The 23,556-nt window shown below is 42.4% G+C and overlaps 1 protein-coding gene across 3 annotated transcripts in view; it reads right to left on the bottom strand.

Moving 5' to 3' along the window:
• ptpn13 (protein tyrosine phosphatase non-receptor type 13) overlaps positions 1-23,556 on the bottom strand; it is a 65,925-nt gene that overhangs the window by 40,253 nt on the left and 2,116 nt on the right. For all 3 annotated transcript variants that reach the window (XM_060891718.1, XM_060891719.1, XM_060891720.1), the window contains exons 2-7: positions 15,643-15,762; positions 9,930-10,096; positions 7,309-7,374; positions 6,971-7,156; positions 5,851-5,944; positions 1,595-2,101 (exon numbers count right to left, since the gene is read on the bottom strand). In XM_060891718.1, coding sequence (XP_060747701.1) covers positions 1,595-2,101; positions 5,851-5,944; positions 6,971-7,156; positions 7,309-7,374; positions 9,930-10,096; positions 15,643-15,757 — 1,135 coding nt within the window. In that variant the 5' untranslated portion in view covers positions 15,758-15,762. The remainder of the gene's footprint in view (positions 1-1,594; positions 2,102-5,850; positions 5,945-6,970; positions 7,157-7,308; positions 7,375-9,929; positions 10,097-15,642; positions 15,763-23,556) is intronic.

The following is a 23,556-nucleotide window of genomic DNA, read 5'->3' as shown; positions in this document are numbered from 1 at the left end:
TGACACGCACACACACTGACTTCACGCACACACACACACACGCACTGACTTCACACACACACACACACACACACGCACTGACTTCACACACACACACACACACACTGACTTCACACACTGACTTCACACACACACTGACTTCACACACACACGCACACACACTGACCACACACACACACACACGCACACACACTGACCACACACACACACAGACTTCACACACACACACACACGCACACACACACACTGACTTCACACACACACACTGACTTCACACACACACACTGACTTCACACACACACACACACTGACTTCACACACACACACACACTGACTTCACACACACACACACACACACACACACACACACACACACACGCACACGCACTGACCACACACACACACACGCACACACACACACACACACTGACTTCACACACACACACACTGACTTCACACACACACACACACACACACACACGCACACACACTGACCACACACACACACACTGACCACACACACACACACACACGCACACACACTGACTTCACACACACACACACTGACTTCACACACACACACACTGACTTCACACACACACACACACACTGACTTCACACACACACGCGCACACACACTGACTTCACACACACGCACACACACTGACTTCACACACACACACACGCACACACACTGACTTCACACACACACACGCGCACAGACTGACTTCACACACACACACACACACAGACTTCACACACAGACTTCACACACACACACACACACACACACACACTGACTTCACACACACACACACACACACACACGCACTGACTTCACACACACACACACACACACGCACTGACTTCACACACACACACACGCACACACACTGACTTCACACACACGCACACACTGACTTCACACACGCACGCACACACTGACTTCACACACGCACGCACACACACACTGACTTCACACACACACACACACACGCACTGACTTCACACACACACACACACACGCACTGACTTCACACACACACACACGCACACACACTGACTTCACACACACGCACACACTGACTTCACACACGCACGCACACACTGACTTCACACACGCACGCACACACACTGACTTCACACACGCACGCACACACACACTGACTTCACACACGCACGCACACACACTGACTTCACACACGCACGCACACACACTGACTTCACACACGCACGCACACACACTGACTTCACACACGCACGCACACACACTGACTTCACACACGCACGCACACACACTGACTTCACACACGTGCTGTGCTTTTATAAGAAATCAGTGTGTTCACACCAAAGTGAACAGTGGTGTGTTTTAGTCTTCTTACACTACAGCAACTCACCAACTTTATTAGTTTTCTAGTTGACAATATAATAAGCTTCACCTTTACAATATGTTGGAACTGGAGACTCCTTCCATAAATGTGGAATAAATATAAAAATGATAAATAAATAAATAAATATGTTTACATTATTGAACACTGCTGCAGAAACTGTAAAGATTTTTATTTCTGGGAAAAATTATTTTTTTTGTGCTCACCATCGATGGCTCGACTGAGCGCGTGCAGCTTCTTGTGTCTCTCTCGAAGTTTATTGTAAGCTCCTCCCACCGCCTGTGCTGAGTGATGATGACTCTTCCTGAACTCCAAGCTTTCGAATTCTCCGTAAGTCGAGTCTCTGATCCTGGCGGCCGACTTTGGCCTGCCGGCCGAGCGAGTGCTGAGGGCGCTGCTTCCCCTCCGGGCGTCTTCCAGGGCGCCAAAACGCAGCAGTTCCGAGTCTAAGTAGGCTAAATCCACAGACGACGCCCAGTTCTTCTTCCTGTGGTGGGGCAGGGATCGGCGGTCCGGCTCCTGGAGCTGACCTTTAACCTTGTGCTGTCGTGCAAACGGTTCAGAGGTCGTCTCAGATGGAGGAGGCGTCTGCTGGAGGTTTTCATCACGAGTGGGCAGCGAGCCCATGGAGCGGCTCAGGCCTCGGTTCAGAGCCGTCTGCTCCTGAGTGCGAGCTCGGTAACGCTCCAGGACACGATGAGCTGCACTACGACCTAGGGGGTGGGGTGGGGGTTATCAGAGTAAGATGGAGATAAATACAAAGCAAAACTTTTTAATTTATTCATTATTTTAGTCAATAAATATTCCAGGAATTTCTAGTTTTGCATTATTAAGCTAACTGAAGACAAAATAAGTGTAAAGTATTCCACTTTATTTCATACAATAAAAAGAATCCGAGTAAATTAGATTAGGTTAAGTTGGTTAACAGGTACCTCTAGCGATCTGTATATCGCCATGACGACGCGACACTGGTGTGTAATTAAATGTGATTAATAAACTACTCCAGCTTTAAATTGTAATACAGCACACATGTGGTGAAAATTCCAACAAAATCCACACGATGATGACGACGAAGACATCGTATCGTCATAGCGATACGGTACGTGGCAAGCTCGAGGCACACACCGAATGCAGATGATTCACCAGGCCGACATGTTCTTCACGCCGGCCACGACTTCCACACACACACACAAACACACGCACGCACACACGGATAAAACCACACCGAAACAAAACAGCCACCAGGAAGAGAGCAACCAAACCACAAACTAACAACTGTGTGTGTAATCGATAACACACCACGCTTACATAAGCAGCCCTGTTTATGTTCTCTGCGGCTGTCAAGAAGCTCAACAGAGCTGAGAGCGTTTAGTCATATTTTCCAAAATTTGTCTGCTTTAGGTTTAAATTTGACTCGATCTGCGCACACATTCACTACATGGACAAAAAGAGAGAGAGAGAAACAGAATGAGAGCTCGGGCTGTTTTAAGAAGAGGGAATTGACTCGTAACCTGAAGCATAAAGAGGAAAAAAAACGACTTAAGCACTGAACCTAAAAGCCTAGTTTTCCTGTAACTTGCCCAGTGAATAATTGTAAAAAAATAAAAAAACGATGCAGTTTTATATAGTTGCATATTTCTGTACAATCTAATTATATTACAACAATCTACAGTATAACAAAGTTAGATATTATTATTATTTTGGTTTATATACGATTTAACGTAGTTATAGTTTTTGTACATCAAGCCCAGGGTTACGGTGGAAAAAAAACAAAAATATAATCAACATTTTCTAGCAAATGACTGTAGCTACAGCAGTGAAACGGCGAATAAACAAATCAAATGTGTTATGATACGAATCTCAAATTTGAAAACGGTAATACTATTTTTTTCCTAACACAGAAAAAAATTCTTCACGTTTCACTTTCAGTTCATTCAAGTAGAAAACAATACAAAAGAGAATGTGCTGACTGTGTGCACCGATATATTTGTGGTGTTAATGAAAGAACTAAAGCTCGTCATTTCATTGTTAGTAAAATCCACAGCTTTAGAAATATAGTATATATATATACACACACATACATATACACATTATATATATATATATATATTATATATATTTGTATATATATATATATATATATATATATATATATATATGTGTGTGTGTGTGTGTGTGTGTGTGTGTGTGTGTGTGTGTGTGCGCGCGTGTGTGTGTGTGTATGTATGTGTGTGTATATATATATATATATATATATATAAATAATATATTTATAGATATATATTATATATTATATATTTATACATATATTATATATTTATACATATATATATATTATATATTTATATATATATATATATATATATATATATATATATATATATATATATATATATATATTATATATTTATACATATATATATATATATATATATATTATATATTATATATATATATATATATATATATATATATATATATATATATATATATATATATTATATATATATATATATATATATATATATATATATATATATATATATATATATATATATATATAAATAAAATTCAGCTGGAGATGGAGCTTAAAGAGAAGAAAGAGAACACAATTTGTCCAAAATAACAATAAAACAAACACAGAAACTAAACAGAAAGACAGAAATGAAGAATTAATCTTAGAAGCAGGTTTTGTGCAGGCGTGTCTGGACAGGTTGGTGAGGAACCTGAGCCTGAGGACCTTCTGCTGAGTCAAGTCAGGACCAGAGCCGAGACCATACGAAGAGGGGGGCGGGGAGTGTGGGATCACAGTGCCGAGCGTTAAAGCATTAAATGTTATAAAGTTTGGATGATAAAAGCATGTATTACTGTTTAAACCACAGCACAGATCGCAGGTTTATATTAATACGTTATCGTTTCCGTAGCAACAGCTCGTTCACACGGATCGCGACAGGCGTGAATGTCGACACGACAATTTTTTTTATCCTTTTCAGCTTCAAAACATTCTGACTGTGGAATAAGATTTATACCGATTATTTATATCTGTCTATATTCAGTCTCAACACTTAATGTAACTATAAACAGATAAATCATGTAACATTACAGAAGAAAAAGATTAAATTTCCCTTCAGGAATCGGATACAGGAAGAGAGTCAACCTCAAGGTACAGAAAAGTGGGCGTGGTCAACATCCGTGGTCTACTTTATTATTTGGGTTTTATTTTCTGAGACGTGACGTTGCTCGATTTCAGTTCAGTCAGAAATCTGCTAACGTTCTGAAGGGAAAGCTGCTGTAAACCTGATGGTTTTTCATCACAAACACTTTCACGTTCTGTCCTGTTGAAACGAGTCCAGACAAAAGGTCCGAGGGCCGAGTAGTGACCGCCGCTACAACGCCACGCTACTGCAGAAGCACATTCCTGCTGGACTTTACAGCTGTGCAGCACCGCAGCCTCCACACACGACTCTCGTGCAAAACACCAAAACAAAATGCAAAATCTGAGCCACGCCAACTCGGCAAGTTCAAACAAGATCTCTGGCAGGCAAACTGTAAATAAATCTTGGCTCATACCGAGGGAAAATTACTCTGCAGATTATTTCACTGACAAATTTTCAGAACGATGGAAACGGACATATTTTCTCTTCTGTGTGATATGAAATATTAGAAGATTTTATTAATAGGAAAGACAGAAAGAATGGATGAGATTCAGAGCTACTTTATACACAGCAGCCGCACAATCAGTGCTAACAACAACTAGCCCAGTTTAACAGTGACTAGACTTATGTTACAGGAACTAGCCCTGTTTAACAGTGACTAGCCTTACGTTACAGGAACCAGCTCAGTTTAACAGTGACTAGCCTTACGTTACAGGAACCAGCTCAGTTTAACAGTGACTAGCCTTACGTTACAGGAACTAGCCCGGTTTAACAGTGACTAGCCTTACGTTACAGGAACTAGCCCTGTTTAACAGTGACTAGCCTTACGTTACAGGAACTAGCCCGGTTTAACAGTGACTAGCGTTAGTTTACAGGAACTAGCCCTGGGTTACAGTGACACACAATTGTCAGTACTTTTTATAAGAGCAAACTTTAGCATATAAGCCAAAACAACTGCGTGACTGCGGCCATGGAAACCTTTAGCAGTACCTGTTTTTTTTCTTTTCCTCCCCTCCAAGGGCATGGCCTACGTACTCTACTGTAAAATCTTACACAATATAATAAAATATGTTCACATCTTCTGCCAGCCAATCAGAAATGAGCACAGTGTAATAGTGCTTACACAGTGTGTGTGTGTGTGTACAGCGTTAATATAACCATGTGGGTGGTACACTGTGTAGGTGGCACAAAGTGGTGTGTATGAGTGTGTGTGAGTGTGTATGTGTGTGTGTGTGAGTGTGAGAGAGAGAGAGAGAGAGAGACCCTAATTTTGGGCTTTTTTATGAGGGAGAGCGTGATTTATGTACCTGCAGGCAAACCTTTACCACGTAATCTCTCACGAATCTCTTTACTCCTCTCAGGCAGGGAATCTCTCTCAGTTTGGGACAGCAAACCATCCAGCTATGGGAGAGAGAGAGAGAGAGGAGTGAGTGAAGTGAGTGAGCAAGCAAATAAGTGAGAAATAGCTAATGAGAAAGAGAGAGGGAGGGGGAGAGAGAGAGAGAGAGAGAGAGAGAGAGGAAGAGAGGCAGAGAGAGAGGGGGGAGAAAGAGAGATAGAGGAAGAGAGGGAGAGAGGAAGAGAGGGAGAGAGAAAGAGAGAGCGCAAACAAGAGAGAGTGAAAGAGTGAAAATGAGTTAAAAAGTGAGCGATAGAAAGAGAGAGAGAGAGGGAGAGGGAGGGAGGGAATTTAACGAGAAAGGCAGATTGCAAAAGAGTGATGCATGATGGTCAAGAATGCAAAGCAAAAAAGCAACTAAAGGTGAACAAGCAGCGAGGGCAAAGTGAGGGCAAGAGAGAAGAAAAGAGCAGAGAAAAGCAAGAGGGTGTGAATCAGCCTGAATAATACACTAAATACGCAATGTCAAGGTGTGGAGCGGCGGGTGGAGAAGCGGAGAAGTGTGTGAACAATAGCTCTGTTTTTCTTCCGAGGCCTCTGATTGGCTGCATGCAGAGTGAGACACGATGACATCACAGGCTTCATGATGAGTGAGCTGCTCGTGTCATGTGGTGAGGTTAAGATGCTGCAGCAACATGTGAACTGATGTAACCTCAAAGTAATTACAAATAAATAAGGAAAAAAAAAAAACAATTATGCCTTTATATTTTTTGTGTTTTAATTACAGAACATATTTTATAAAAGTGCTCACTTTATCGTTTCTATAGCAACGCCACCATCGCAGAGACTCGTACGACAGACGCTCCACATAATCGCACGTTTTTTTTTTTTTATTTATTAAAGACTAAATAGTGGCAACAGCAACTGAAAATAGCCGCGTAACCTCTAAACTCAGAAGATCTAAAGCTGTACAGACCAAATAAAGAGAGACGGCTGAAAAAAAGAAGAGAAAAAGAACAAAAGAATGAATAAAAGTAAAGCAGAAGCGTGAGCCGCAGACAGGTTCGGCGTAACGGCGCGTAACGTACCTGAGACAGACTGCCGAGGACCAGACGCACCAGTTTACGCACGTAAGAAAAGGAAGGATCGCACGTGGAGTTACGGACGTGTGTGCTGCAGACGTCCAGGAGGGAGCGGACCGAGAGACGAGTCAGAGTCGAGTCCTCGCACATCTTCAGCAGAATACTGTTCAGGTGCTCACTCAGCTTCATAGGCTAATTCACACATACACACACATACACGTACACGAACACGTGAACACACGCATGCACACGTGCACACATCACAATATCACAGGGTAATGCATGTGTAAAGTATTGAAACATTTTTTTGATAGAAATCTTCATCTCACACAGCCGACCGTTACCTGGCTATGAGGAATCTCGTAATCCGCTCCCCAGAACAGAGTCATACCCAGTGAGTACATGTGCATCTGTCAGGAAGAAAAACACAAAGCTAAAAATGTCAAATCACAAAATGATCCACACAACATCAGATGTACAGTGATTATATTACTGCCCCTCATTCTGCCCCGCTCCCTCAAACTGACCCTCAATACATTTCATATTCTCTCCTTAACTGCCTCACAAACAAATTTTTGAACATCCCTTAAACTGCCTCTAAAATGTCCCCCTGAACTGCCCAATGACTTTCTCTGTTAAACCGCCTCGCAATCTTCTTGTTTTGCCTCAAACACCGCTAGATCTCTCAAATGCTTCATGAACTGCATTTATCGCAAACTGCCTCATGAACATCTCAATTTTCACAAAAACTGTTTCTTCTACATCCTCCCAAAATGCACCCTGAACTGCCTCTGGAAAGCCTCTCAAACTGCCTCGTATATGTCTCTAAAACTGCATATCACAAACATCCTTCTTGAACTGCCTCCTAAAAGTCTCTTTAATTGCCTCTCAAAATGTCTCATGATCTGCCTCTCAAGCTCTGACACCTGTCTCTTGAAATCTCAAACTGCCTCATGAATGCCTCAGAAAAAGTTTTTCGTACTGCCTCGCAAAACAGTCTCTAGATCTTGTTCATAAACATCTCTTCTCTTGCCTCCTAAAATGCCCTTGATCTGCCTCGAGTCAGAAGGGTCTGCCAATCAACCTCAAACCGGCTTTGTATATGTCTCTAAAATTGCATATCACAAACTGCCCCTGAACTTCATCCTCCTTGAACTGCCTCCTATAAGTCTCTAATTGCCTCTCAAAATGTTTCGTGATCTAACTGTCTCCTGAAATCTCTTAAACTGCCTCACGAATGCCTCGGAAAAAGCTTTTCATACTGCCTCCTGAACTGCCTCGCAAAACCGTTTCTAGATCTTGTTCTTAAACACGTCTCTACTCTTGCCTTCTAAAATGCCCTTGACCTGCCTCGAGTCAGAACGGTCTGCCAATCAAACACAATGTAGCTATCGCACTGTTTTCATTTCATAACAACTTCATTATAACCGACACTCCTGTCTCATACAAACAATTCACATTTATAATATGACCTCGGAATTTTTATCAGCATGGGAAATGAAAAGAAAAAAAAAAAGAAGAATAAATAAAGTGTCCGTATCGGCGCTGAAGCAGGTAGGAGATAATCTCTGTGTTTACTAAAGCCAGGGTTCAGTCAATGTGCCTATTGTGTCATTTAGCAGAGTTGCTATTATCCTTCAAACCTTTGTTAGAACAAATCGAGCCGCACGAAAATCCGCCTGCATGACGGACTTCTTTCTGACGGCTGCTTTACACCGGACAGCAATCAGAGGCACGTGGAAGCTTTATTGTGGATAAATAAAAGCAGGAGGACTAAAAAAAAAAAAAAAAAAAAAAAGTCCTGTCGAGAGACTGAGAAGGAGGTCAGAGGGTGATATGACGGAATATAATGAATAGGCTGGGAATGAAACTCTCATTCAGCTCATTTCTACATCAACATAATTCTGGAAGATACACGATATTGAAAGTGTGTGTGTGTGTGTGTGTGTGTGTGTGTGTGTGTGTGTGTGTGTGTGAGAGAGAGAGAGAGAGAGAGGTTACTTGAAAAACACTTTCTTGCTTGTACAGCTCATCAGAGAGAGAGAGAGAGAGAGAGAGAGAGAGAGAGAGAGAGAGAGAGAGAGAGAGAGAGAGAGAGAGAGAGAGAGAGAGAGAGAGAGAGTTAGTTGGCATAGCTGAAGGAAAGAATAGCAAATCCACATTCTTTGGTTTGCCAAAGAATGCAGCGGATTCTTTCACTCTGCTATAAAAGAACAAGGTTTAAATCCTTGACTGAAATACTACACTGCAGTGTGTGTGTGTGTGTGTGTGTGTGTGTGTGTGTGTGTGTGTGGTGGGGGGGGGTACAGAACTTGAAAACAACAAAACATTTCAAACTTATAAATTTGATCTAATTTGTCTGTTCATTTAAGAATATTATAAAGTGACTGTTCAGATGGGATTGGTTTTGTTGTGTGTGTGTGTGTTTGTGGGTGGGTGGGTTGGTGTGTGTGTGTGTGTGTGTGTTTAAACAAAAAACCTAAAAATCACTCTAATCAAGGGATTAGCACCAGTAAGGAGAACGTTGTACACTTTTTTGCTGAAGTTGTACAAATTGTGTAAAATCTCTCTACAGTGTTGTGGTCAGAGAAAAGCTGAAGCTGCCTGAAGGCCAAAGTGAGAGAGAGAGAGAGAGAGAGAGAGAGAGAGAGAATGAGGAGGAGCTTCAACGACCAGAACACAGACTTTTCTGGAGTGTGTGTTCTTCCACTGACCTCTGTTTATTTTTGTCTTTTCTCTCTTTTTTCCCCCCCTTCTCTCTCTGGACCCAAGTCTATTCTTATTTTATTCTTATGGCAGAAACAGAAAACAGCATCTCATCACATGTGACCAATAAGAATTTGAATAGCTTCTTTGCTCTCCTTTCACTTCACTTCCTCTCACTGTAAATCTTCAGGTCTCTCTGAAGAAAAACAAGAACCTAAAACTTAAAAGAAGAAGAACGCCAGGAAGACGACGGCGGTACCTTCTCCATATCGGAAAGCGACGACAAGTTGAGGCCCTCGAGCACTTCTGGTGAGGTGAACGCGCTCAGGTCCTGCTGAGTCACATTCTCATCTGTGAACGAGATGTTTCCGGAAGGCATGAGCAGCAGAGACCAAGGTGAGATGATGAAACCCAGGGCGGTCGGGTCTGCAGGGAACACACAGACACTGGATTAAACATCACAGGTTTCAAAAACACAGATACACATTCATTCATCTTCTACCACTTATCCGAACTACCTCGGGTCACGGGGAGCCTGTGCCTATCTCAGGTGTCATTGGGCATCAAGGCAGGATACACCCTGGACGGAGTGCCAACCCATCACAGGGCACACACACTCACACTCTCATTCACTCACACAATCACACACTAGGGACAATTTTCCAGAGATGCCAATCAACCTACCATGCATGTACCCCCGAGGCACGGGGAGAACATGCAAACTCCACAAACACAAGGTGGAGGCGGGGGAATCGAACCCCGACCCTGGAGGTGAGAGGCCAGGGTCAGGTGGCTTAACCACTAAGCCACCGACACAGATACACAATGAGGAAGAAATAAATTCCACAGAATATTGACAAAATCAACACAGAGCATTTACTAGCAAGCTAGTTATCCTGCTAACAACACAAACAGCTAAACTAGCATAACGTTCTAGCATACAGGTCGAGTATTAAGCTGAATTTAGCGTATACGCTACATAGCAAAGCAGCTAGCACTTTTATACACACTTCAGTTCTGTCATTTTTGTCATCATTTGTCTTTACTTAAACAGATAACGTCAGTACGCATTCAGTTTCTTGCTAGTCATGATTGCTAGCAATGGGACTAAATAGCGGTCTAAATGCATTGTGACCAGAAGAAAGAAGGATTTTCCTTCATCTCCATCAGGATTAAAAGAAGGAATAAATGAAATTAATGAAAAAGAAAGAATCCTCCTGCTCCTGCTCTGGAATAATCATTTGACAGCTTTATAAAAGAAAATCCAAAAACTGTTGACGGACCCTGAGCGCTAACGGATATAGATGACAAAGTGACGAAAAAAAAAAAACGACGACAAAAATAGAAACTAAACCAGCTGCATTCTTTTCTGAACTGCAAATAAAACACAAACTCACTGAGGGGGATTTACTGAAAGCATCAAAGCAGCCTTTAAAACCAACACGCCATATGTTGTGAACAACGCGTTGCTCCTGGAGTCGTACGGTGTTTATAGCTCACGCAGCTACGTAGCGTTTCAAAAAGTGTTTGATTTACTTTAAATAGAATATTATCTGTTTTTTATCCAGTTAGTGTTACATTCCTCATCTGGATCATTTACAAAGCCTACATAAACGCTGTGCTTAATGCTAAAACATTCCATGCAATATTACCGCTAATTTTGACTAGCGAGGTTTTTTGTCGGTTGACATACAGAAAAGGACAGAAATAATCTTTGTTAATTCTTTATTGTTATATTGAAAACCGAGGGCTTAACCTCTTCATTTAATACGGAATGCTGTAGTTCTTATTACTAGCGACTTAGAAACTGCTAATTTGTGCTAGCAAAACCGCAGTGTTTTTAATGTGTTTGCACGGTACAGACGGAGATAAAGAAAAGTACAGATTCAAGGACGTCTCCGTCTTTTTCTGTTCCCCGCCTTTAAAACTAGTGACTAAGAAAAACAGAGGGATGGATTTCATGTAGAGCTGCTTTAACCTGCTGGAATTCAACATGTAAACCCACATTTCCTGTAGCGGCTCACTGACCATAGCAGAACCTCTGAGAAAGGGATAAGGGAGGTGTGCGCGGGCGGGGGGGGAGGTAAAGAACAGGAAAAGAAAGGAAAAGAAAGTACCTGAAATTCACTAATCAGCAAAAACCAACAGAGAAACAGTTGAGCTGCTGAGAAGAGAAGAAAAGAGAAGAAGAAAGAGAAAAGAAGAGAAGAAGAAGAAGAAGAAGAAAGAGAAGAAGAGAAGAAGAAGAAGAAGAAGAAGGAGAAGAGAAGGAGAAGAAGAAGAAGAAGAAGAAGAAAGAGAAAAGAAGAGAAGAAGAAAGAGAAAAGAAGAGAAGAGAAGAAGAAAGAGAAAAGAAGAGAAGAGAAGAAGAAGAAAGAGAAAAGAAGAGAAGAGAAGAAGAAGAAAGAGAAAAGAAGAGAAGAGAAGAAGAAGAAAGAGAAAAGAAGAGAAGAAGAAGAAGAAGAAAGAGAAAAGAAGAGAAGAAGAAGAAAGAGAAAAGAAGAGAAGAAGAAGAAAGAGAAAAGAAGAGAAGAAGAAGAAAGAGAAAAGAAGAGAAGAAGAAGAAAGAGAAGAGAAGAGAAGAAGAAGAAAGAGAAAAGAAGAGAAGAGAAGAAGAAGAAAGAGAAAAGAAGAGAAGAGAAGAAGAAGAAAGAGAAAAGAAGAGAAGAGAAGAAGAAGAAGAAGAAGGAGAAAAGAAGAGAAGAAGAAGAAGAAGGAGAAAAGAAGAGAAAAGAAGAGAAGAAGAAAGAGAAAAGAAGAGAAGAGAAGAAGGAGGAGAAAAGAAGAGAAAAGAAGAGAAAAAAAGAGAAAGGAAGAGAAGAGAAGAGAAGAAGAAGAAAGAAGAGAAGAAGAAGAAAGAGAAAAGAAGAGAAAAGAAGAGAAGAAAGAAAAGAAGAAGAGAAGAGAAGAAAGAGAAGAGAAGAAGAAGAAAGAGAAAAGAAGAGAAGAAGAAGAAAGAGAAAAGAAGAGAAGAGAAGAAGAAGAAAGAGAAAAGAAGAGAAGAGAAGAAGAAGGAGAAAAGAAGAGAAGAGAAGAAGAAGAAAGAGAAAAGAAGAGAAGAGAAGAAGAAGAAAGAGAAAAGAAGAGAAGAGAAGAAGAAGAAAGAGAAAAGAAAAGAAGAGAAGAGAAGAAGAGAAGAGAAGAAGAGAAGAGAAGAAAGAGAAGAGAAGAAGAAGAGAAGAGAAGAGAAGAGAAGAGAAGAGAAGAGAAGATTGACTAGAGAGTTGGCAGGAAAGCTAATCTTTTATCTGACATCAGAGATAGAGAGAGGGTGGTATTGGGGGGATTAGTCATCACCCGCCTCCAGCTCAAGAAGATGATAAAAAAAAGAAAAAAAAAAACACTAAAAGACTCCATTCAAAAAATGACAAGAGCGGAGACCTCAGAAGTCCAAAACACGATGAGTCATGTAGTCAGTAAGGTCTCAGACACAATCTCTGGGAATGTTATGGATGAAGAAAAAAAAAAAAAGCTGTAGATTTTTCCACAGAATATTCAGACTGTAAAACGTTACAGAGCATTCGCTAGTACGCTAGTCGTCATGCTAATGACAAACAATTCGCTTATTGTACTTGTACAGTAAGCAGTCGAGGACAGGGAGGCGCATGCTAACGTGTTATCTAGCTAACAAATCCCACTGATTACAGGATGTTTAATTCTCCACGAGGGTTACTTTTTAAACACCGTGGCATTTGTTAGCCTTCTCGGCAGTTTGGTGATATCTTGATGTCTTCTGAAAGTTAGTCTGGAGTCATGGGAATGTCTTGAATACTGTAAACTGATTACCTCATACAAAACAAGGCAACATTTCTGCTAACTTAAAAAAAAAAAGATTCGCCAACGATTTTCTGTGAGAACGAAGGTCAGATAAGAAGCCTCTGTGAGACCAGGAGAGATCATCTGCCTTATCATGATGCATTCAAATGCAGCTACATCATCAGAGTCATCCACAGCAACCCTGAGGGTGAAGGACTACCATCCAAAGCAACTGGCGGAAGGCAGGAACGAAAGACGAATCGTCTGTGGACTCACTATCTGTCTCTTTCTTTCCCTCCAGTCTTCCTGCCTGTCTCACTTTCTCTCCATCTCCCTTCTGTCTTAAAGTCTGTCTCACTGTCTCCCTTCTGCCTCTTAGTCACCTCCTATCCCACGGTCAACCTCCTGCCTTAGTCCCCTCCTGTCTCACCATCTTCCTCCTGCCTCAGTCTCCTCCTGTCTCAATGTCTCCTCCATCAGTCTTGTCTTGTCTCAAAGACAAGTCTCACCATCTTCGTCCTGCCTCAAAGTCTCATTCTGTCTCACCATCCTTCTCTCTCATTCTAACTGTACTTGCGGTCTCCTTCCTACTCGTGTCTCCTCCTGTCTAATGATCTCTCTTCTGCCTCAAAGCCTCATTCTGTCTCCGTCTCCCTCCTGCCTCAAAGTCTCCCTCCTGTCTGTCTCACCATCTCCCTTCTGTCTCATTCTAACCTTCTAAACGTCTGCAAAGTCTATGTTCCATCTCACAGTTTATCTCCTGCCTCAAAGCCTCATTCTGTCTCGCTGTCTCCCTCCTGCTTGCACACGTGGTCAGAAACATATCAGAAGACTGAAAAAAATATAACGGCTGCGTCACTCCAAGGCAGAATAATATCCACGTTCTGTCTCGTTACACGCTGAACTCGTTCCAGAACGCAGGCGAAGATGCAAACTTCTGTACAGGACATGCGTTAAAGGACGGAGCCCAGCTGCGTGGAATGCGACAGATCTGGATTCCATTTATTTTCCGTCGGACGTCAAGCGAGTCACGTTTCCACGTCTCATTTCAAGGTTTATAAGTTTATAACTAAACATAATCCCTCAGAGATCAACCACACACACTATTCAAAAAGGCAAGCGCAAACGCGGATTGCAAAAGTATTCACGCCCCAACCTTTGGAATTTTGTCGTGGAACTGAACTGGATTTAATTTCAATTAGTTTTCAAACTAAATTTGAGCTTCTTCAGTGCACCAGTTTTCCTGAACACAAGCATAATACAAGCACAAATCAGTGTGTCAGTAAAAACCTCCAGAAACATGCAGAAGAACCAGGAAAACAGGAAGAAGCAGAGAGTAAAACTAAAATACTTCTTTGAGTACTTAAAGAGGACAAGAGCGAGTTCGAGATAGAGATCTGTAGCGCTGTAGATCGCATGATCGCCGTAAAGACGACCGAAACCTTCCGGGGTTCCTTACGGATGTTCTGCAGGAATGCGGTTTCAAAAAAAAGACTCATTTTTGAACAGATAACGTACCAGAAAGCCCGGAGCGACCGGTGTGTCATTTCCTGTGCGGTGCATTTACATACGAATAGAGCAAGCAGCTAACGACGACGATTCCGAATACGAATCGCAGATTACGGTTTTATCTACGTTACCCACGATGCCGTGCTCATAGCAGCGCGGTGGGTTTTCACCCTCGCTTAATCTCAAACTGAACAAAGTGATGCAGCAGCACTTTAGTACGCATCATCTTTAGTACACACTGCTCCATCAGATCGGCTTCCAAAGTCATGCTAATACCGCAGTCATGCTAGTTATTTTGTTACCTAGCAACCGGGCTAACCAGCCATGCTAACCAGCGATTTTACTGTACTGCCTCTTACTAATCACCTCTTTAACCTTTTACCCCACAGGCAAATAAATAAACAACTAAATAAACAAACACTTCTATAATAAAAGACATTTTATCCTCTAATCACCTCAGCGGTTTTTCTTTACCGCTTTTTTCGTCCATTTGCAAAAAAAGTGACCTTTTACAGTGACAAACGCCGTCCTCATCACCTCCTCCTGTGTTCTTCTCTTTCATGCCCGATCAATCGTCCTCATATAAAAGGTATATTTGTGCACCAATTATTCAATAATCATGGAAATATTAGCGATTCTGGTGCTATTTTGTTAGCTAGCTTGTTAGTTTTTGAACACATTTCCGGTCCATTGATGATGAAGTTCACCTCTGCGCATCAGCTCCTGAAGACTCTCAGCACTCTGGTTCAGGACGGCCCACACCTCCTCCTCCTGAAGAGGACCTCCTCGTACCTGCAGAGCCTCGGCCAGAGACACGTGCATGGTGCCTGTGGAGAGAAAACACACACGTTGTTATACAAGACGTTCATGATCACTCAGGACTGAAGAAACACTTCACACAAAGATCTCACGTGATCATCCATCCATCCATCCATCCCTCCATCTCCATCACTCCATTCCTCCCTCCCTCTGTCCATCCCTCCCTGGCTCTGTCTATCCCTATCTCTCCATCTATATCTCCATCCATCTCTCCCTCTCATCCCTCCATATCCATCCATCTCTCCATTCCTCCCTCCCTCTGTCCATCCCTATCTCCATCCATTCATCCCTCTATATCCATCCCTCTACTGTATATCCATCCATCTCTCCCTCCCTCTGTCCATCCCTATCTCTCCATCTATATATCCATCCATCCATCCATCCCTCCCTCTCCATTCCTCTATATCCATCCATCTCTCCATTCCTCCCTCCCTGGCTCTGGCTATCCCTATCTCTCCATCTATCTCTCCATCCATCCATCTCTCCATTCCTCCCTCCCTCTGTCCATCTCTATCTCTCCGTCTCTCTCCATCCATCCATCCCTCCCTCTCCATCTCTCTACATCCATCCCTCTCTCCATTCCTGCCTCCCTCGCTCTGGCTATCCCTATTTCTCCATCTATATCTCTATCCATCCATCCATCCATCATTATATATCTATTGATCAATCCATCCCAATCTACCCATCCATCCATTTATTTATTCATTTATTTTCAGGTCATATGAAAGATTAAATTCTGTAGATGCCGTGAACCACAAGTTTTTTCTGGAACTTTCCATCACTTTAGGTCAAGCTGCGGTATCTTAAGCTGCTCCAACATCAGATGAATTTGTGCTCCAACAGATCTAATCCAGAGCTTTCTGTTAATTTCGAGTTTCCTCTCAGAAATAAAAAATCTGAAGAATTCACCAGGGTGATTTCCCCCCCCCCGACATCTTCAGCTGATGTTCCAGCGTCACAGCCGGTCGGGAAAAGAAACCTTCTGTGCACCTCAGAAGAAACACCTCAAAGTGACGGGTTCAGAAAAGTTAACAGACAACATCAGACTGAGCAGAAAATATGACTTCCTCTGTCCATCATGGAGAGAACAGCAGACATCAACAACATGCTGCTACACATCAGAGCTTTAATGTGTGTCCTAAACATGTTCTTCTTCTTCTTCTTCTTTCGGCTTTTCCCTTCGGGGTCACCACAGCGAATCATCTCTCTCCACCTAACCCTATCTTCTGCCTCCTCAACACTTGCACCCACTAGCTTCATATCCTCATTAATTACATCCATATTCCTCCTCTTTGTCCTTCCTCTTTGCCTCCTGCCTGGCAGCTCCATGTCCAACATTCTCCTACCAATATACTCACTCTCCCTCCTCTGAACATGTCCAAACCATCTTAATCTGTCCTCCCTAACTTTGTCCCCCAAACGTCCAACATGGGCTGTCCCTCTGATGTACTCGTTCCTAATCCTGTCCAATCTTGTCACACCCAAAGAGAACCTCAACATCTTCAGTTCGGCTACCTCAAGCTCTGACTCCTGTCTCTTCTTCAGTGACACTGTCTCTAAACCATACAGCACGGCCGGTCTCACCACTGTCCTGTACACCTTCACCTTGATTCTCGCTGATATTTTCCTATCACACAGAACTCCTGACACCTTTCTCCACCCACTCCAACCTGCCTGCACTCGCTTCTTTACTTCTTTCCCACTCTCTCCATTACTCTGGCCTGTTGACCCCAAGTACTTAAACTCCTGTACCTTCTTCACCTCTTCACCCTGTAACCTTACTGTTCCACTTCCCTCCCTTTCATTCACACACATGTACTCAGTCTTACTACGACTGACTTTCATTCCTCTTCTCTCCAGCGCAAACCTCCACCTCTCCAGGTTTTCCTCCACCTGCTCCCTGCTCTCACTACAGATCACAATGTCATCTGCAAACATCATCGTTCTAAACATGTTACAGACGTGTAATAAGAGGTCGCATAGGTACAAAAGGGTGAGACGTTAAAAACATCTGGTTTTATTCCTCGGACCTAATTTACATAAAACAGAACTGAGACGTTCGTGTCCATTAAAGAAGAACCCAAAAATCTCCTGTGGCTTTTATACAGACACAAAAAGAAAGATCTCCTGAAGTCATTTGAACACTGAAGTTTCCAAACCCTTCCTCACTGATCATTTCACACACATCACTAATAGTGAAGAGATCTATGTGAAGATGTGTGTCTCGTATCTTAACGTATCCTCTCTGCGTTCTTCTTCCTGCTGTATGTGTTAAAGGTCCCTCAGTGAATACGGAGCAAAACGTTTCCCAGAAGTCTGAAATGGTTTGAAGGTCATCAGTTCATTTCACACACAATAAGAGTCTATCAGGAACTCGGATTAGTGATGACCTGGTACTCGTCTCTCTCTCTCTCTCTCTCTCACATGCTCTCTCTCTCTCTCTCTCTCTCTCTCTCTCTCTCACATGCTCGCTCGCTCTCTCTCGCTCTCTCTCTCTCTCTCTCTCTCTCTCACATGCTCTCTCTCTCTCTCTCTCTCTCTCTCTCTCTCTCTCTCTCTCTCTCTCTCTCTCTCTCTCTCTCTCTCTCTCTCTCTCTCTCTCTCTCTCTCTCTCTCTCTCTCACATGCTCTCGCTCTCTCTCTCTCTCATTCTCTCACACATTCTCTCTCTCTCTCTCTCTCTCACACACATACGCTCTCTCATTCTCTCACACATTCTCTCTCTCTCCCTCATTCTCTCACACATTCTCTCTCTCTCTCTCATGCTGTCTCATTCTCCCTCTCTCATGCTCTCTCTCACATGCTGTCTCTTTCTCTCACTCTCTCTCGCTCTCTCACATGCTGTCTCTTTCTCTCTCATTCTCTCACACATTCTCTCTCTCACATGCTGTCTCTTTCTCTCTCACACATTCTCTCCCTCTCTCACACATGCTGTCTCATTCTCCCTCTCTCTCATGCTGTCTCTTTCGCTCACTCTCTCCATTCCTCTTTCAGAACATCACTGTGTTTAAGTGCGAACAAAACAAATGAAACTGCTTTTGAAGTGAAAGCAAGAGTTTTTAATCCTCTGTTTTTTATTTACAGTCTGTACTATAACGATAAATTAAACACCTGTCACTTACGTACGTGCTAATGCTAATATGAACGAAGGGTCAAACAACACAACTGCAAAGGCAAAAGACACAACTTAAAGTAAAGTGATATTTTCATCTGCTAGCCTGCAGGATGGTGTGTATCGGAGGTCGGGACCAGGAAAAACAATCCTCCAGAGACACGCCTCCTTCTCTCTCCACACACACACACACACACACCCCGAGCTTTCCTCCAGATGATCCGAGCTCCTTCTGCTGTTTTCCTCTGAATACCACAGACACGAGTCATCTCCACACACACACACACACACACACACACACACCTCTGCTCAGAAATGTTTCCAAAAGCAGATCACACAGTTTAAAGCCTAACGCAGCTCTGTTTCAGTTTATTCTGAGCCAGCGTGAGCATGTGGGTGGAGCTGCTAAGATCATTTGCAATTCCTAAAAGTCTGAAAGTCTTTCTGAAGAAGGAAGAAGGAGAAAAAAAAAGAAAGGAAAATTAGAGCAGGGCCAAAAGAAAAATGGGCTCGAGAACTAACGATAAATAGATCAGACCTTAGCGCTGTTCTGTGTGATTGGACAGAAGGTGCTATAAATGAATGAGTGTAGCTGCCAATCACAGAGAGAGAGACAGACAGAGACAGAGAGAGAGACAGAGAGAGAGAGAGACAGACAGAGAGAGACAGAGAGAGAGAGAGAGAGAGACAGAGAGAGAGAGAGAGAGAGACAGACATTCTTTAAAGTGTCACCGCTCTAAAGCTCGGACACCGGCGACTCGATACAGATAAAAAACTTCATTTATTTTAAAGTACGCCTCCCTGTGAACGAGCTGTTTCTATAGAAACTAGAACATATGCAGTGAGAACGAGTGCACGAACATCATCAGACCCGGGATTTGTGAATCGACACCTGACAACCAATCAGAATCGAGGATTCAAACAGATCATAATACAGGGGGGAAAATATGCTAGGTAACTAAAATAAGAACAACAACAACAATCACAGCAGGACTGATAATGAAGGAAGACGATTAACACAACAAAGATCTCAATAAACAAAACAAAACAGAGGGAAAATGACTCATCTGAAAGCTGTATGACGTATGAAAGGAGAGCAGGAACAGAAACGTTCTGAAGCTCTGAGACAAACTTCTAACCCTGTCTGAGTCATCAAAGTGTAAAGACTTTTCAACCTCCTGCCTCTAGTGTGTGTTGACATCAAATTACTCCTTCTCCTGATCTCCTGGTCTATTACTGATCCTGGACCGACGCTCCTCAGTGTGTTTACAGCGGAACACGGCGGAAACGTTAAAGCCTCGCTGTGCGTCATTTACAAACCTGCTGGAACTTTTGAAATGAGGCACAGAAATAAGTCAGAGAAGTAAACAGGATTTTCACAAAGCCTATGAAGCCTGCTGGGGCATCTGTCTAAACATGACAAGTGTGTGTGTGTGTGTGTGTGTGTGTGTGTGTGAGAGAACACAGCGAGAACACCGATCAAAGGGAATGCAAAAAACAACGAAACATGATCAAGCAGTTTGTACAAGTTTTAGCTTGTATGATAAGCAGCATAACACATTCGACATAAATATTCCCAGTGCTGCTTTTACACTCACCTGTACCTCACGTTACCTTGTGTACACGATTCTCACGAGTACCAGGACCCCAGGCAGGAAAGCACTGCGTTCTATAGGGCTGTACAGTTCACGTAGCGCTAAATGAAACTTCTGGTCATATCACAGTTTGAGGGAAATGACGACTTCCATCTAATAAGCTAGCTAAGCTTTTCCGAACTGACGCGCTCCCAGCTAGCTTCTCACTCCAAAGCCCTGTTCGGACGGGATTAGTTTTACGTGGGGACGTGGAGTAATGAAATTTTACCTCAGGACGTCTGTAATATTAATTGGCCAATTCGCATCTCAGTAAAACTAGCAGAAGTGGGAGGGGTAACTCGCTTTACGCACCACAGTAACCTCCTTGTCGTCATGTGCGTATGACGTTGCTTCCTGTTATCACGTGCGCAAACAGACAACATGGCGCCTCCGTGCTTGCAAAACGCGCCAAAAACTACTTTTAAACAGGAAATGACGGAATTTTACCGTACATATTTACAGCGGGTCTATTCGGACGGGATTAGTATTACCTGAGGTCATTTTTCCGGACCTTTTTACAGAAGGTAAAAGTCGCCGTAATCTTTACTGACATTGTCCGTAATGATTACCGAGACGGCACATGGGACTAAAATCACAGAGAAGCTCTGGTAATAATTACTTTACCCCCACGTCACCACGTAAAACTAATCCCGTCCGAATAGGGCTCAAGTCTGATGTTAGTTAGCGCTTCGCTATGTTACAACTTCGCTATGTTACAGCTTAGCCTTTAATTAATCAACAGCTTCTTCCTTTATTTCTCATCCTTTCTTTTCTTTGCTCAATTCCTGACAGACTGAATTGAGTAACAATTCAAAATAAACCTATGCTAGTTCCACATGTTAGCAAGACATGCTATTAGGCATAAAGTTAACCAAATAAGGGGAAGTGCCCCCCTCCCCCCGTGTTAGCCATGCTAACTACTCCAACACTTTCGCTAACTAACTAAAAAACTTTTTAGAAAAAAAGTTTGCTTTAAATAATACAAAATTTTGAAACTTAAAGGTGATTGATTTCCTCTACCTGCACATCCTGAGGTGTTGTATTCTTTTTTACACCACGACATCAGACTGGAATGTTTTTTTTAGTTTATTTATTTTTTTAAAATTGTGTCGTACGTATCCATTGATAGCTCCATGTGGTGTTGTGGAAGGTCTGAAAAAGAAATTCTTTGCTGTTCTCGCTTACAACTTAGCAGCTAGATTTGACTTTTGTATTTTAAAAAAAAAAAATTGTATTTTTTTTTTTTTTAACCACAGAAACCAGGAAGCATATAAACGTCTGACTTTCTGAAGATGAATCCGACGCTGTGACATCACAGTTCCTGGTTTGTTTGCAAGTACATCTTTTAAAGTCCTACAACTAAACCTGCTGTATGTAGTGAACCGATTTATTATATTATATTTCTATTAAAGCTTTATATAAAAACACACAGCACTTCTTCTGGGTTGCCAGTTGCGTACCGGCGTCAACACGACACGGCGTCCATGGCTTTGTAACCAGAATAACTCCGTCCCATAAGAACGGGGTTAGGTGACGTTTGTAGCACAGAGGAGTTCATTAAGACCTTCAAAAGGAAACCTCAGGAGATCTGAGCAACCTGCTTCTTAAAAAAAAAAAACTGTAAGATCTCCTGTAGAATCGATCGACTGGCTGCTAAAACGCTGAACTCGGCGGTTCTGATGGTGAAACATCACAAAACACGCTCCACTGCGTCATCCAGCTGCCTAGTGATTAAACCCAAACCGGGATGTTTTTAGAGAGCTGAAGGTCGAAAGGGAGCGAGGGATGGAATGGAAAAGTGCAGATTCCTGCTGAGAGTGAACGTCACACACACACCCCTCTGAGGAGAGATGGCATTTCCTCAGTGAGGACGGAGTGAAAGAACAGCAGCAAACAAACAAACAGGCAGAACATTTCGATCTCTGAAAAACAGAGAGAGAGAGAGAGAGAGAGAGAGAGAGAGAGAGAGAGAGAGGCAGAGAGTTAGAAAGGCAGAGGAAGTGTGTGTGTGAGTGTAAGAGAGTAAAAGAGTGTGAGAGAATTAGAAAGACAGAGGAAGTGTGTGTGTCTGGGGAGAGAGAGAGAGAGAGAGAGAGAGAGAGAGAGAGAGAGAGAGAGAGAACAATGTTTCTAGCTGCTGTAGTGTAAGTGATAACAGAAACTAAACTCATTTAGTTACATTAACAGTAACCATAAACGGATAAAAACTGACACATTGTTCATTAATTAAATAAAACCTGGTCATCACTGTAACACCGTTCTAAACTCACCAGCGACTCCTTCAGTAAAGGTGAAAATTTCTCATTTATTTCTTATTAAAACGCGGAGCGCCGGACGCCTCCCCGTGAACGAGCTGTTGCTATAGAAACCGCAACAAAAACTATTCTGAAATCTTGTGGTTGACTTTTGCTCACACACACACACACACACACACACACACACACACACACACACACACACACACACACACACACACACACACACACACACACACACACACACACACACACACACACACACACACACACACACACACACAAAAAGTCAGAACATTTTTTTTCTGCCAAACTTAAACTAAGAAGAATCTGAGAGTCTATGAAGCTTAAAGAGTGTAAAGTCGAACATTCAGTACGAACAAGAGCTGAAACCGAGATCAAAAGGTTTAATACAGAGCTTTAAACAAGCAGAGGATGGAAAAAGAGTCCGTGTGTGTGTGTGTGTGCGTGTGCGTGCGTGTGTGTGTGTGTGTGTGTGTGTGTGTGCGTGCGTTTAACATTTTTACATCCAGACGATTTGCCTTTCAGATTCCTGGACTACAGAAGACTCAAACCAAAATCAGTCGTTTCCTTCACGTCGTCACGTGGTCACGTGATCAGATCTGTACACTTATGTAACCAACACAACAGATTAGAGCTTGAAGTGATCAAAAAAGATGAAACTGAAGATCACGACATTCCAGTTTGTGGAAAAAAGGTTCAAAGGAGAAATTTTCAGCACAAATCTGTTCGTCTAGTCAAAAAAAAAATAAATAAAATCAACACTACTGTGAGTTTCCA

Source organism: Tachysurus vachellii, chromosome 17 (assembly GCF_030014155.1).
Source record: "Tachysurus vachellii isolate PV-2020 chromosome 17, HZAU_Pvac_v1, whole genome shotgun sequence".
Taxonomy (NCBI): Eukaryota; Metazoa; Chordata; class Actinopteri; order Siluriformes; family Bagridae; genus Tachysurus; species Tachysurus vachellii.
The sequence above is the reverse complement of the archived record's forward strand: the minus strand, read 5'-3'. Positions and strand labels throughout refer to the sequence as shown.